At 46.7% G+C, this 14,121-nt stretch overlaps 1 protein-coding gene across 3 annotated transcripts in view; it reads left to right on the top strand.

Annotated features, from left to right (window-relative positions):
- Positions 1-14,121, top strand: part of cmip (c-Maf inducing protein) — a 38,053-nt gene that overhangs the window by 6,065 nt on the left and 17,867 nt on the right. For 2 of the 3 annotated variants that reach the window (XM_030366187.1, XM_030366186.1), the window contains exons 2-9: positions 7,853-7,978; positions 9,008-9,058; positions 9,227-9,388; positions 11,676-11,717; positions 12,068-12,130; positions 12,532-12,612; positions 12,921-13,024; positions 13,980-14,084. In XM_030366187.1, coding sequence (XP_030222047.1) covers positions 7,865-7,978; positions 9,008-9,058; positions 9,227-9,388; positions 11,676-11,717; positions 12,068-12,130; positions 12,532-12,612; positions 12,921-13,024; positions 13,980-14,084 — 722 coding nt within the window. In that variant the 5' untranslated portion in view covers positions 7,853-7,864. Of the gene's footprint in view, positions 1-1,079; positions 2,917-7,852; positions 7,979-9,007; positions 9,059-9,226; positions 9,389-11,675; positions 11,718-12,067; positions 12,131-12,531; positions 12,613-12,920; positions 13,025-13,979; positions 14,085-14,121 lie in introns of those variants that run through there. The other variant, XM_030366188.1, reaches the window with a different exon arrangement.

Below are 14,121 nucleotides of genomic sequence, written 5' to 3'. Positions count from 1 at the left end.
CTGATACTAGGCTAGCTAACCTCAAGGGCTGGTTCTCTGGTCACACTCATCGCCTGTGTTTTAAACAGACGTAAGAGGGGCGTCTTGTCCCAATCTCCATGTCGTAATGCCACTCTGGATAAAAAATAATAGCGATTAAAAAAGGAAAATGGAATCTATTGTTTTAATTTGCTCTTTTGTCACCCAGTGGAGACGAAGGGTCAACAGCCTTCATCTTCCATGCCTCAAACAATCAAAAAATATTGCTTTCAATAACAAAATCATTTTATTTTCTTATTTTACTTAAATTGTATTGGTCTGATAAGCATCTTGCCATCTTTATCAAAAAATTGGCCTTTAAAAGGTGGTTCAATAATATTGGGGAGCTATAGTTTTCAGCGATATACTGTAGGTGAGCTATAACAACGTAATGAGCCCAGAGAATCACGGATATATTATAAACCCGAGGCTAAACGAATAGTATTTATTATACCGCTCCACGTCACCATGTCCATGTCCACACATTTTTTACTCGCGTACGCACACAAATGGCATGTTGAAACACGCAAGGTGACGGCAAACGCACCGCGGAGCAGTGATTTAAAGGTTTGGTGTCTTGCTCAAGGACTCCTCTAAAATTAAGCCGGGAGGAGCAGGGGATCGAAGCCGGCTACACTTGAGCCGTGAGAAAAAGCTCCTGCTGGCCTATCCCTCCTGGCTTCGCATTATGCATTAGGCTGGCTGTGACTCTTCAAAAGGGGCTCAAAGAGAGTAGTCAGCTGACCCCCAGACACACACACACACACACACACACACACACACACACACACACACACACACACACACACACACACACACACACACACACACACACACACACAGTTTATTGCTCTGATCGCAGGGCTGTGTAAGCAAGCGGCCTGGTTAATAGAAAGGATGACCTCTTTTAAAGTTTGGCCTCTGTTTCTGTTAATTCATGGATGTGTGTGGGTACAGTGTAAGGCTTTCTTCCCTTTCTTTCCCATCCCATGGACACACACGCACACACACACACACACACACACACACACACACACACACACACACACACACACACACACACACACACACACACACACACACACACACTCTCTTCCCATGTGTGTCCATGCGTTTCATTCTAGGGCTCTGTACTCTGTCCAACAGGTGCCCACACAGCGAAGCATAGCAACAGCAATTACAAGGCAATACTTTCCGTAAATCTGTGTGTCTAAGTAACATAGTGAGACGTCGAGTATTCCCTTGTGTCCTTTGTGGAAAAGCTAAACAAACTTGCATATTGTTATTATTTTCTCTTGAGACACCCGTATCATCTTAACTTAACATCTTAATTTGCTATTTGGCAAAAGGGTCATGAACAATTTTGATTTGGCAATATACAAAAATATGTATGAGCCACCCTAACCACACATGGTTGTGAAAGGAAGGAAGGATTGTTTTTTTTCAATATTCTGTTTTTATAGTCCTCCTTATATATTTAACTTTTTCTGCATGCCTCTCTGTCCCTCAACTTTGCTAGTTGACTTGGTATGACAAGGCCCAGCTTCGAATTGGGGGAAAGCAGACAAGCGGCTGGGCTTCGGCTGTGGTCCGTTAGTGAAGCCATATATTATAATATAATGCCTATGTGTGAATGGTATCAAACAAAAAAAGGAGGAAGCAAGCTCTCTGCTCGGGATTCAGAGTGACGCTTTGATAATTCTGAGTAATGCCCCATTGTTACATGATTTATATAGGCGGGTTTAGGTATCGCTGTGCTGCTAGCTGGTTGAGCAGCACTAATAGATGGCCAGTTGACTGTGGCAAATGGTGCTCTGCAGATCAGTCTTAAGACCCACATCAGTAGCAGTGTGTGCTAAAAGCACACGTCCTTTGATGGTGTGTCACACGCAAACACAGGCAGGCACACACAGGCACAGACGTGAGGGTGTGAGATCATGGTCTTGCTGTCTCTCATCCTGAATTTAGGCATGAGACTGAGTTGTCTGTGTTGGCATATCTACAGGACTGAATTGTGAGGCAAGAGGCTTTGATCGTTCGTTGGGCATCAACGCTCGCATGTTTTGCGGGAAGCAGATCCAGTGTCACGCGAAGTGGTTTGGGGCTGTCCCGGCAAATCTTTTCTCAGATTGAATCATTTATGTTAAAAGGGAACTAGCCTTCCCTGTCTGGAGGCAAGGGGGGGAATTGCGTATCAGCAAAACAAGTGCATACGTTTCTGTAAGCATCTGCGAATGTGAAACCGAGAGCCGTTTGTAATCCTGTACTGCAAAATGGGACATGCTTAGAGACCCGCTGTGTGTGGTTTTAAGTGAATATGGATGTCTTAATGTACTGCCACAGTGCTTCTTCTCCTTTTCTCTCCTTCTCCGTCTTCCATATAATTAGTTTTGTTATGGATATGATTGTATTGGGATGGATCAAGAACCCATCATATCTAATTGAATCTTGTACAAGAAGAAACATGTGAATAGGAGTCGACAGAAGTGGCTATATTTTTCAATGCGGGCATGCACTTACGCATGAGTAAATATGTGCTCACATTGGGTTTTTTTGGATGTCCAGTCAGAGAATTGTGGCTCACACTTATTTTCCATTCCTTCCTTTGCGTGCCTCGACTTGTATCGGCACACTCAACCTATATCACATTTTCACTGTTATGTGGGGTGTGGGTACTTCCTGTGTGCCTTCTGCTTAACAATACCAAAGAAGAAGGAAGAGGGGCCGAGAGGGCAGCGACACAATAACAAAGCAGCCGGTGTGTGTGTGTGTGTGTGTGTGTGTGTGTGTGTGTGTGTGTGTGTGTGTGTGTGTGTGTGTGTGTGTGTGTGTGTGTGTGTGTGTGTGTGTGTGTGTGTGTTTGCACGTTTGCGTGCACATCTGTGAGAGAGGGGACAGGTGAGTGATGACTTTAAGAGCAAACTCCGTCATTAGACAGATAATAAGCAGATAATATTTCAGCGCACTGAGCCCAATGGCGACGATTACAGTCACAGACACTGGTCACATTTTGCAGGAAGGGCTAGCGTTACCATGCCGATGTCTCACGACGAGCCGAGAGTAAAGAAAGAAAGCAAACAAAACCGGCGTTTAGTGTTTACAGGTGATCAGGTGTTTACCTAAGCCCGAGAGAGACGGGGGATAGCCCCGGTGTCTCGGTTTACAAGTCCAACATGGTGACTCAAGAGGGGAGCCTGAGTAACGACACAAGGAGACAGACAGATGCACGTACACACGCAGTCACACGCGCAGACAGACACATCGTTTGGTTTTGTCATTTTGTGTTGGTCACAGGACCATGTTGTCTCAAAAATGACGAAGGACTAGTAGGAAGTCAAAACAATATTGGTGAAATTGCTGCCAGTAATTATTTTATTATGAAAGCTATTATGTAGGCAGAGGATTATTTCAGCAAATGAAGTGACTTTTTGTTTATTTGCCCTGCTTTTTATTTTTCATTCCAAAATCTAAAGGCTGGTCTTGTAACACTGTTGTAACACTAATCTCAAACACACTGTCCCTCGTGCACTCACTAACTCCCTCACTCACAAAATGGACCTAGAAAGGCTTCGGGCATGCTTCCAGGCCTAGTCACAACACTGTTTAACAAATACTGGATCCTCCCAGTATTGTTTGAACAACGCAGCCATTAAACAAAGATTTGAGTTATAGTCTGGAATGATAACACTCCCTGCCATATTAATTTATTGTATTTGGAACAGAGTGGAATTTTAATCCTTCTAACACACACAAATGGGAGGTCACAATGATAGAGTCAAAGAGATTTTAACCTATGGCCAATAGTTTTAATTGTCAGTGAAAGGCATCCTTTTTTTGAGGTCATGTATTTTAATAGTCAATCAACATTTGTGCAACAATTTTGTAGCACAATAATATCTTTAATTGCGTAGTACTTTTCAATAAAAGTAACCAAGCAAATGCAAATAGCACAATGTTTGGGAGTTCACTTGATGTCTAAAAGTTGGATGAAACAGTGAACCCTGATTTTCTCAGGTAGACCGTTCGATGTACCCTGCTGTAGCAATCGGTTACTTAGTAATTAAGAATTTACATCTGAACTCGGGAGAGTAATTCCTATTTCCATACATTGACTATGTACATTGACTAGTATAGCTGTTGGTATACAACAAACAACTGTATTGTCACTGTATACTCGGTAGAGGGCCACATCGTTGGAACACCAAACCCCGGGGGGATGGGGGAATCCCAGGCATGAGACCCAACGCCAGAGCAAGGCAGTTAACAGGGTTGTGGGATTTGGTTCGGGGCAGCAGAATAGTGCGCAAACTATGCGTGTCTATAAAATGTTGCTGGCAAAGCAACGCTGGGGTAAGGGGGGAGGGGAACATTAGAGCATCATGGTGAATATAAGTGTCATATTGCACTTGCAGGATGCACTTACTCATATTGGAACGAGTCATTGTCTAGACGCCTTGTCGAGTGCGAACAAAAGTGTGGTTTGGGGGTTGTGAGTGTAATTGGCCTTCATCTCACAATTGATCAATCCCTGATATTATGTAATAAATATGTTGAAGACGGCTTGTCAGCCCTTGTCACTTGTGAGTGCAGTGCTGTTACCCCGATCTGGCAAACACACACACACACACACACACACACACACACACACACACACACACACACACACACACACACACACACACACACACACACACACACACACACACACACACACACACACACACACACACAAAATCTCATGCATAGTTAGGCATTTCAACGTAAAATCATTGCCAGTCAGGCACCATGACAGCAGCAGTTATGGAACCAGATGATGTATAGTTTGTTCATAAATTATATTAAATTGTTCCAAGATTGATTATGGCCTACAGTGCCTTATCTTACAATAATAATATACACAGCCAAGGTTTAGCTTGTAGTTGTTTATATTTGTCGAAAGCTTGTTGGCCTTTTTCTTGTAATTGTTCAAAGTATGATGTTAAGTGTGTTCTTCATACTTTGACCGCTGGCCCGATGCATAGATTAAAATATTCACAAGGTGCTGGTCTTCAAGTTTGTTAGTTGGATTTAATAAGTCCAAATAAATAAGCCATAGCAGGCTTCTCTATTCAACAAAAAGAGAACTTGGGCCTCTTATCGTTCAGGGAAGTGATTCTCAACGACAGCCATGTTGTTTGACCGTCAACGTCATAGATTAGCTTGGTGTGTTTTCACCAGTTCCTTAAACATGCTGTGACTCTTAAAGTTCTTTGCATGGCACGCGGGATGTTTACATTGGTTTGGCATGACGGGACTGTGGCCGGTTGGGCTTGCAACAGAGAGAGGCACTAGCCTGCATCAGCCAATCCCCAGGAAGATGTAGGTCACCGGGGGTGAATTCTTTGGTTTGGGAACCGGCCTACTCATTAAGAAATGCTTTGTTTTTTGTGGATGATGGGAACATCTCAATTTTATACTTTTTTTTTTCTTTTTTTTAATATAGCTTTCTAATTTTGCATTGCCCGTTATCTTCATTTTCTGATCTGTGCTGTGTGTTATTTCTATCGCTGAACGTCACCAATGTAGTTATTAATACCGTTATATTATTAATACCCGTAACAGCATACCCTTGTTCAGAGCATGATCGAAACACTGAGCGCGACACACTCTTCTTAAGTGCAGGCAGGGTAGGTTAATAAGAATCCTCTGCTCTGGCCATGACTAGGACTGGACCAGGCACTTGTGTCACTAATGTGACACAATAGGTGTGTCTTATCATCTCTGTCTTCCTCGCCAACCTACCCTATAGTGTCGTACTCACAGACAGACGCACCTGGGTCTGTACATGATTCCTGATTTGACACATCACGACATGTGAAGACTGTGGTCATATTTCATCTCTCCTTCCCCCCCTAGAGGTGCTCCCCCTGCTGGCAGCACGCACTCACTCCACGACGGTCAAGTGCAAAATGGTGGAGTTTGTGACAGAGTGAGAAAGCTGTAGGCACCTGTTGTTCTAATCTATGTTAGGTCTCGTGGGGGAAGCGGCCCCAGCTCACGCCCCCGGGGCAGATGATGTTGATGCACAATACGTGCAGTGTGGATCCTTCTCTCTGCCTACTTGAACAAAAAATATTGTTGCTCTCCTGAATCTGAGGCGGGTGCGCCGCCCGTGACACGGGGACCGTCCCTCGTTGGGTGAACGTCTGGGCATTCCAAAACAACAGCATTTCTTTATGTCTTAACAGCCCACCTCCCAGTAGACGGTCGGAACGGCATAAAAAAAAAGTTCAGTTTGGTTGTTTCTATGGCAACACCGCAGTGAGGAGATCGGATGAGAAGAGCAGCGCGCCGACGTACGCCGGTCCTGGAGAATGGAGGATATAGGACATTAGAAGGAGACTCAACATCCGAGAGAGAGAGAGAGAGAGAGAGAGAGAGAGAGAGAGAGAGAGAGAGAGAGAGAGAGAGAGAGAGAGAGAGAGAGAGAGAGAGAGAGAGAGAGAGAGAGAGAGAGAGAGAGAGAGAGAGACCTGGGCAGGCAATCACTGCACACTTTGTGCAGGATGTAGTATCTATGGCAACCTATGTTAGTTATCAGAATGTTGGCCTCTAGCCTCCTGCCTCTCCCAACAGCCTCTGCCAACCGTATGCCTCTTCTCCCTCTTCAGAGACACACACGCATGGATCAAAGTTTGCCTAACGTGTTCCCTTCCCATGTGTCCGAGGTCAGACCTAGGCACGTGTGCCTGAGTCCTCAAGCACATGAGCATGACACACACACACACGCAACTTGTCTGCGGCATATTACCATATTGCCCAAAAGCCATTGTCAGATTTCAATACAAACAACGTTTGTATTGAACAGCGGGACAATGGGCCGCTTACATCATCTTGTTCTCCAGAGTGGATCATCTGCCCGATCGTGTGGAGTAGAAATATGAAGGGGGAGGAAGGGAGTGAGAGAGAGAGAGTCAGAGGAATGGAAAGATGGAGAAAAGAACATGAGAGGGGGAGGGAGCGAGGGTGGGAGGGGCGAGATCGGTGGACGTTCAGCACTCAATCAGCAGAGAAATTAAAGGAATAGCGTGTTTGTTGAATAGCGAGAGGGGGGCTCTGCGGGGGAACTGGCAGTTTTTTTCACAGACAAGGGAGATAAGCAAAGATAGACGCCAACGACAACTGAGATCCTCGATATCAGAATAGAGTCCATGACAACTCATTTCTTTCTATCAATCTATCTTATCGCATTATAAATCTATTATTTTCTGTGGCTAAAAACTGTCACAGTGCATTATCGTTGAAGGTCATAGAATACGGATGACATCCCTCGACTGAATATCTTTGACGCGATTGAGTATTGTTGTATCTCTAGCGATCATAAACTGTCTCGGTTAGCCAGTTCTTTTGTTAAAATAAACAGCATGTGCTGTACTGTGCTCTCTCTCGCGCTCTCTCTCTCTCTCTCTTTCTCTCTCTCTCTCTCTCTTTCTCTCTCTCTCGCTCTCTTTCTCTCTGTCTTGCTCTCTTTCTCTCTCTGTCTCTTTCTCTCTGTCTCTATCTCTGTCTCTCTGTGTCAGTCTCTCTCTCTCTCTCTCTCTCTCTCTCTCTCTCTCTCTCTCTCTCTCTCTCTCTCTCTCTCTCTCTCTCTCTCTCTCTCTCTCTCTCTCTCTCTCTCTCTCTCTCTCTCTGATATTGACATCCGTGTGGAAGAGAAAGCGCTTGTGGCGATGGTGAATCGGTTTCCGTGCGGGCTGTAGGCCTGCGAGTGTATGCAACGGCGTGTGTGTGTATGATCCATAGCATATGTACAGCCGCTTCTGTGCTCCAACGTATCCCTCTCTTTCCCCATCAGCCCACCGGCTACATGGAGAGCGCCCTGTCCTACAGCACCATTGAAGACCTCCAGCTACTGGCCTGGGACAACGCCCCCAAATACTGCGTACAGCTCAGCTTCCCTGGAGGAACTGTCCTGCTGCAGGTACCACAGGCCGGGGGCCGTGGTGGGAGGGTCTGGCCTACTTCTCAGCCTGGCTCAGGGATGGCCCAGTGGGGGTTCTTTTGGTCCATGTCCTTTCTTAAAGGATGTAGGATCACAGCCACTCAACCATGAGAGTATACCCTTTCCACAGAGGGGGGGGAGACCAACACAGGTTATAAGACATGATGGGTCTGCTCCTTTTATGTACCAGGGCATGGCAAGATCATAAAATCAGTGAAGTTAAGTCTACTAACCGTGCCCTGGTACATAAAAAGAGCAGAGCCATAATTAGAGTTATGGAGGGGGGGGGGACTTTTCCGGGTTCTGGGGACTTAAGATAAATCAGCCCAGGAAGCTATGTCTTCAGTTGATATCAAAATATGTATAATGTATGTTTTAAATGTAGCTCTGATGGATAGAAAATTATTCATTAGTAGTAGTTATAGTATTATGAATATCGGTGTAATTTATTATTGTGTGTTAGGTTAAATCTTGTTAAGAATGTACAATGTATAGATAACCGTGGTCAAATGTTATTCTAAAATAATAGAAATTGTGGTTTATATTTGTGTATTATGGTCATGCATACTGATATGTAGTCTACCTTATGCATTGAGTCAGCGAGGTACCTGTGCTGTGAGCAGGGAGTTGGTACAGCCCAGCCTCTCCTTTGGCGATGACCAGGATTATTCACGCACTAACACGCTATACCTTAGGCTCTCTAGTGTTGGATACGGAAAACATGTTCTTTAGATTAGGTATCAGCTAGCGAGCGGACAGGACGTTCGAGTTCAAACACTCTTAAAGTCCTGCTCGAGTGTCTGAACATAGCTTTCCTCATTCAAAACATTCTGCTCAACATCTACAGCGTGAACCTTTTGACTAGCAACCGTCAAAGCCTCCGCCGGGGCAACCGTAGCAGGAGCAGCGATGAAGAGCTATTGTGCCGCCTGGATTTGCGATATTTCCTCAAGCATGTCATGGACCCAACCTGGTTGTGTGTGCGTGTGTGTTTGTGTGCTGCGATAGGCTTCCAACAGCTACCTGAGGGACCAGTGGTTTCACTCCCTGCAGTGGAAGGTGAGTTCATTAATTGATTAGTCTCGTCTTGCCTATTAGGTTGCTAAGTGGCTGGCCCAGCATGGGCCTGAACGGTTAGCCTCAATCATTTCCTCAGCGTGTCGGTTCCAATGTGTCTGCCCCCCCCCCCCCCCCCCCCCCCCCCCCCCGGTTCCCCACAATGTACAGAAAAAGATCTACAAGTACCGCAAGGTGCTGAACAACCCCAGTCGGTGGGACGTGGTGCTGAAGGAGATCCGTGCGCTGGTGGACATGGCGCTGACCTCGCCGCTGCAGGACGAGTCCATCCACCAGGCCCCACTGCACATCATCTCCACCCTGCTGGCCGAGGTAGGGGGTCCACACACACACACACACACACACCCACACACACGCACACACACACACACACACACACAAACACACAAACACGTGCATGCACAATCTGGCCACTAGCCCTGAGATGAATGAGTGCTTGGCTGGGCTACAATGCAAAAGTCAGTATTATTTGACAAGGGTAGGTAGTGGGTTGTGCTCCTAGTGAGCCGTCTGGACCCAGGGACGGAGCGTTGGGAATGCCCACCTGGGTAAACGCAGAGGCCAGGGACTGAGACACAGTAGGTACAGCCAGGGTTGGGGTAACCCTCCATCCGTCTGTTGGTCCACAGCCCCAGTGCGTCGCCGTGTCATTAGCAGTCGGTTGCTTGAGGGCGGTTTGAATGTTAATATTTGAAAGATACTTGTATTCTAGTCAACTCGTATTTTCCCCAATCTCAGACGAACCAACAGTGAGTTTATCCTTCGTCCTTGTCGCTGGTTGTTGTGAACTGCATTGTGGGATACTTGGCTGCCCCAAGTCCACACAAGTCACCTCCCGATGCACCCCTAACCCCCCCGGGTGTTAGGGGTGTCCCTGGCTACATGCAGACCTCTGAATGGAACAGCACCCGGGCTGCAAGTGATGACGTTCACAAGTCCACGAGAGCACAAGCACAGACAGGAACACGGATCGAGAAAGGCTCATATAAGCCTCTGGGATTAATTAGCCAGAGTAATTACCCAGAGTTGGGTAATTGGGTAACCCTCCTCCTCTCCTAGGCTGTTGTGGGAGCGGCCGCTGTTCCACCACCAGGACACCACATATCCCCCACACCAACCCCTCGCTGCTAGCCCAGAGACCCTTTTGGGGGTCACTCTGCCTTGCCATGACACTCATTGTCTCCGTGCTCTACCTGTCTATAGTAGCCCACCGGCTCCAGGAAGCTTTTTAGCTGTCTTTTAATCAAAGGTTTTGGCAAGCAGGGGATGCTCTCCTATTTCTTCTGTTGTGGCCGTACCATTCCTCTCTGAGTGGTGTGTCCCAGGTCATTGGCCTCATCTCGACCCAGCTGGCGCTCTTGGGGATTGGCAACAAGCCCAGCATGTCTCCAGGCTCTCGATACCGATCGCATGTGTGGCAGGTGTCTATCCCAGTCAACACTGGAGGAAGATGTCATCAAGGTGGCATTGTATCGCTGATGGATGGTATGCATCATTCTCCGGAATGTGTTTCCCCATGTATCCCGATAATTAGGGGTTTGTACCATCCAGAGTAGCGAACACATTCTTGTCTTAAGCTCGGTCTGTGAGTGGGTCCTCAATGGTTAATGTTTCGCTAAAGGTGGCGATGGTAGGATACGCACCCCTGGCTGCAACGTCTGAACTATCTGGGCCATTCGTTGGACTTTGTTCTGTTTTGATCATTCCATTGAGCTGTGAGTCTTCGCCGAGGAGACCACACTGCCCTTCCACTGTGGAGAGGAAACCCAGCAATCCCTTCTGCTGACAAAGCTTCTTGGGGTGTGGCCAATACTGGTGGTGGCACACTGTCCTCTGTCGCCTCTGCGGTCCTCCTCTGCCGACTGGGATTCTCATCCTGGCTTTCTGAGGTGGAAACCATCGCCGTTTGGCCTGTCGCTCCTTTTTCCTTCCGTCGGCCATCCATTACTATGTTGTGGATTGTGAAGGATTTCTCAGTTGAGAATCCTTCACAATGAGAGACGGCGCCGGTTGGTTATCGACCACCCCAACCCATGTTGTTTGTTTTCCTTTTGGTGTTTTAAATCTTCCGTATCCCTCCCTTCTATCCGTACTATTTGGGCCCAGCAGGACGTGTCGTGGAGAGCGGTGTCCGTCAGTGTTGGCCTAGTCTCTCAGTTAGGTCTTTACCTGGGCAGTTTCAGGCCATGTTTCCGTAGCTTAGTTTGGATAAAAAAGGGAAAGGGAGAGGGCAAGGCTGTGTTCTCACTGCGTGGTCTTGATCCAGGGGAGGGTATCCCTTTGTCTGTCCGTTCGTCCACAAATCCAGTCTAGTCCTCATGTCGTAACCAGTCGGTTCCTTGAGGGCAAGGTGAATGTTAATATTACCAAATCGCAATGATATTTCGTTCTGCTTGTTTTTCTCTTGCCTAATTTCTCGCGGCACCGTGTTTCGTGCACATACACTTGTGCCTCGACATACAACAACACATGCATACACATTCACATAAACACACCCCTAAACACATTCATACATGCATTCATACATTACATACATTCACTTTTAAACATGCACACTGTAATGTCATTTACATTCTCTGTTTCTGCCATGTTTTCACAGAATACGAAACTCAGCAGTCAAGATCATGAAAATATCATTGTGGTAAGGTCCCTATATATTACTATTTGCATGGCCTATTGTTACTCATATTTCCCTATTTGCAATGCGTAAGTGCATACTGTGCTCTTTACAAACATGAGATAGCAAATGTTTTCTTGCCTCTGCAAGTTTGGTCCCTAACCCTGCTTTCCCTTCGAACAGTTTAATGGTTCAGATGGTTCCGTTCTCTAATCATGCTTCCGTTCTCTAAAGTGAAAAAGTACATTTCTGCTGTTTCCTTATTGACAATGAAACATAATCAGCCATTGTCAGTAGCTTACAGTAGCTGGATAAAAAACAGATACTGCTCCATAATTGTTCATATGTGGGTTGTATTTGATGTGTTTCTATAGGCAATTGCTCCTCTCCTCGAAAACAACCACCCGCCACCTGACCTGTGTGAATTCTTCTGCAAGGTGAGCGTCCTGTTCCCATCCGCTAGGCCCCTGCCTCAAGTATCTAGTCCTCAGGAGCTTCAAACAGAAACAGAAGGAGTGTTGTTTGAAATGACAAGAAAAACATATTCTCTAACCGCGTTGATTTCCTGTTTGACACGTTACAACACCTAAGGGGAAAGGATGTTCTCTGCAATGTCAATGTTTAACTTGTGAAGAATACATCCCATTGCTGGATAGATTGTGTTTTGCATGCGCCAATGTTTCTTGTAACTCTTCTCGGCTCTGTTGCAAATATATATATATATATAAATGCAGTTTATGCAGGGTTTGTTTGCATTGTTCATATAGATACACCTTTATCTGGGCACTTGGGCTTTTTGAGCTGCTGCCTCATGATGCATTTCTCCGTTTCTGAACAGCACTGCCGCCAGAGGCCGCGGTCCATGGTAGTGATCGAGGTGTTCACCCCCGTGGTCCAGAGAATACTCAAACACAACATGGTGAGAGTCCAAGCCCTGCCAGCTCACTGGCTGAGACCTCCAGCGGTCCTAAATGGGTCCCCCTCTCTGCCATAATTCTTCCTTCCTTCTGCATTTTCTATTTATCAGAAGCACAATCAGGAAAATGGATTTGAAAGCGATATTCCTCTTCAGAGTCGACAGACATTGCAAAGGGAATTAAAAAGATAACATTCAACATCAACACTGTATCAATAGAATCGATACTGAGATATAAGTGTACGAAAGTAACCGCTACCTAGCCGGTGTCTTCCTCACACGTTGTGGTGCTCTGTCGTCCTGCCCATCAGGACTTTGGGAAGTGTCCCAGGCTGCGCCTCTTCACTCAGGAGTACATCCTGGCTCTGAACGAGCTCAACGCTGGGATGGAGGTGGTGAAGAAGTTTGTTCATAGGTGAGGAGCAGCGCAAACACACCCAGACGGCGTAGACAAGAACACATTCAGGGTGAGGGAGGGAGGTAGTAGTTGGTGGCTCAGTAGAGAGTGTTGGGTTGTCTCTACTTTGTTCACCGCACATCCGGGTCAGTTGGCGACGGGATTATGGATGGTTTGAATGGATGTGAGCTGGGTGATTCTCTGTCTAACCTCTGATTAAATGGTGTCCCATTCAAGCTGGTATAGCCAACCTGTGCTAGCCTAAACCGGTAATTAGCCTACACCTGTAGCAGCCTCAACCAGTAGAATCCTAGGCCTGTTGCAGCTCCAACCTTCAGTAGGCCTGTTAACCTGTAGAAGCCGTGACCTGTAGTATACTTAACCTGATGCAGCCTCAACCTGTAGCACCTTAACCTGTAGCAGCTTCAACCTGTAGCTGCCTTCCCCTGTAGTAGCCTCAACCTGTAGCAGCCTCAACCTGTAGCACCTTAACCTGTAGCACCTCAACCTGTAGCACCTCAACCTGTAGCATCTCAACCTGTAGCATCTCAACCTGTAGCATCTCAACCTGTAGCAGCCTTAACCTGTAGCAGCTCAACCTGTAGCAGCCTTAACCTGTAGCAGCTCAACCTGTAGCACCTTAACCTGTAGCAGCTCAACCTGTAGCACCTTAACCTGTAGCAGCTCAACCTGTAGCACCTTAACCTGTAGCAGCTCAACCTGTAGCACCTTAACCTGTAGCAGCCTCAACCTGTAGCAGTCACCACCTCAGACTATTATTAATGAGGGAAGCCCTGGAGGATTTTAGTCCATCGGGGTGCAACTGTGCACTTGATTAACTTGTATAGCTAATGTGTGTGTGTGTGTGTGTGTGTGTGTGTGTGTGTGTGTGTGTGTGTGTGTGTGTGTGTGTGTGTGTGTGTGTGTGTGGGGGGGGGGGGTGTGTGTGTGTGTGTGTGGGGGTGTGTTGCAGCATGCACGGGCCGACAGGACAGTGCCCGCACCCCCGTGTCCTCCCCAACCTGGTGGCGGTCTGCCTCGCCGCCATCTACTCCTGCTACGAGGAGTTCATCAACAGGTGAGCAGCGCTCAACACCCTCCACAGGCGTCATTAG

Source organism: Gadus morhua, chromosome 9 (assembly GCF_902167405.1).
Source record: "Gadus morhua chromosome 9, gadMor3.0, whole genome shotgun sequence".
NCBI lineage: Eukaryota > Metazoa > Chordata > Actinopteri > Gadiformes > Gadidae > Gadus > Gadus morhua.
The sequence above is the reverse complement of the archived record's forward strand: the minus strand, read 5'-3'. Positions and strand labels throughout refer to the sequence as shown.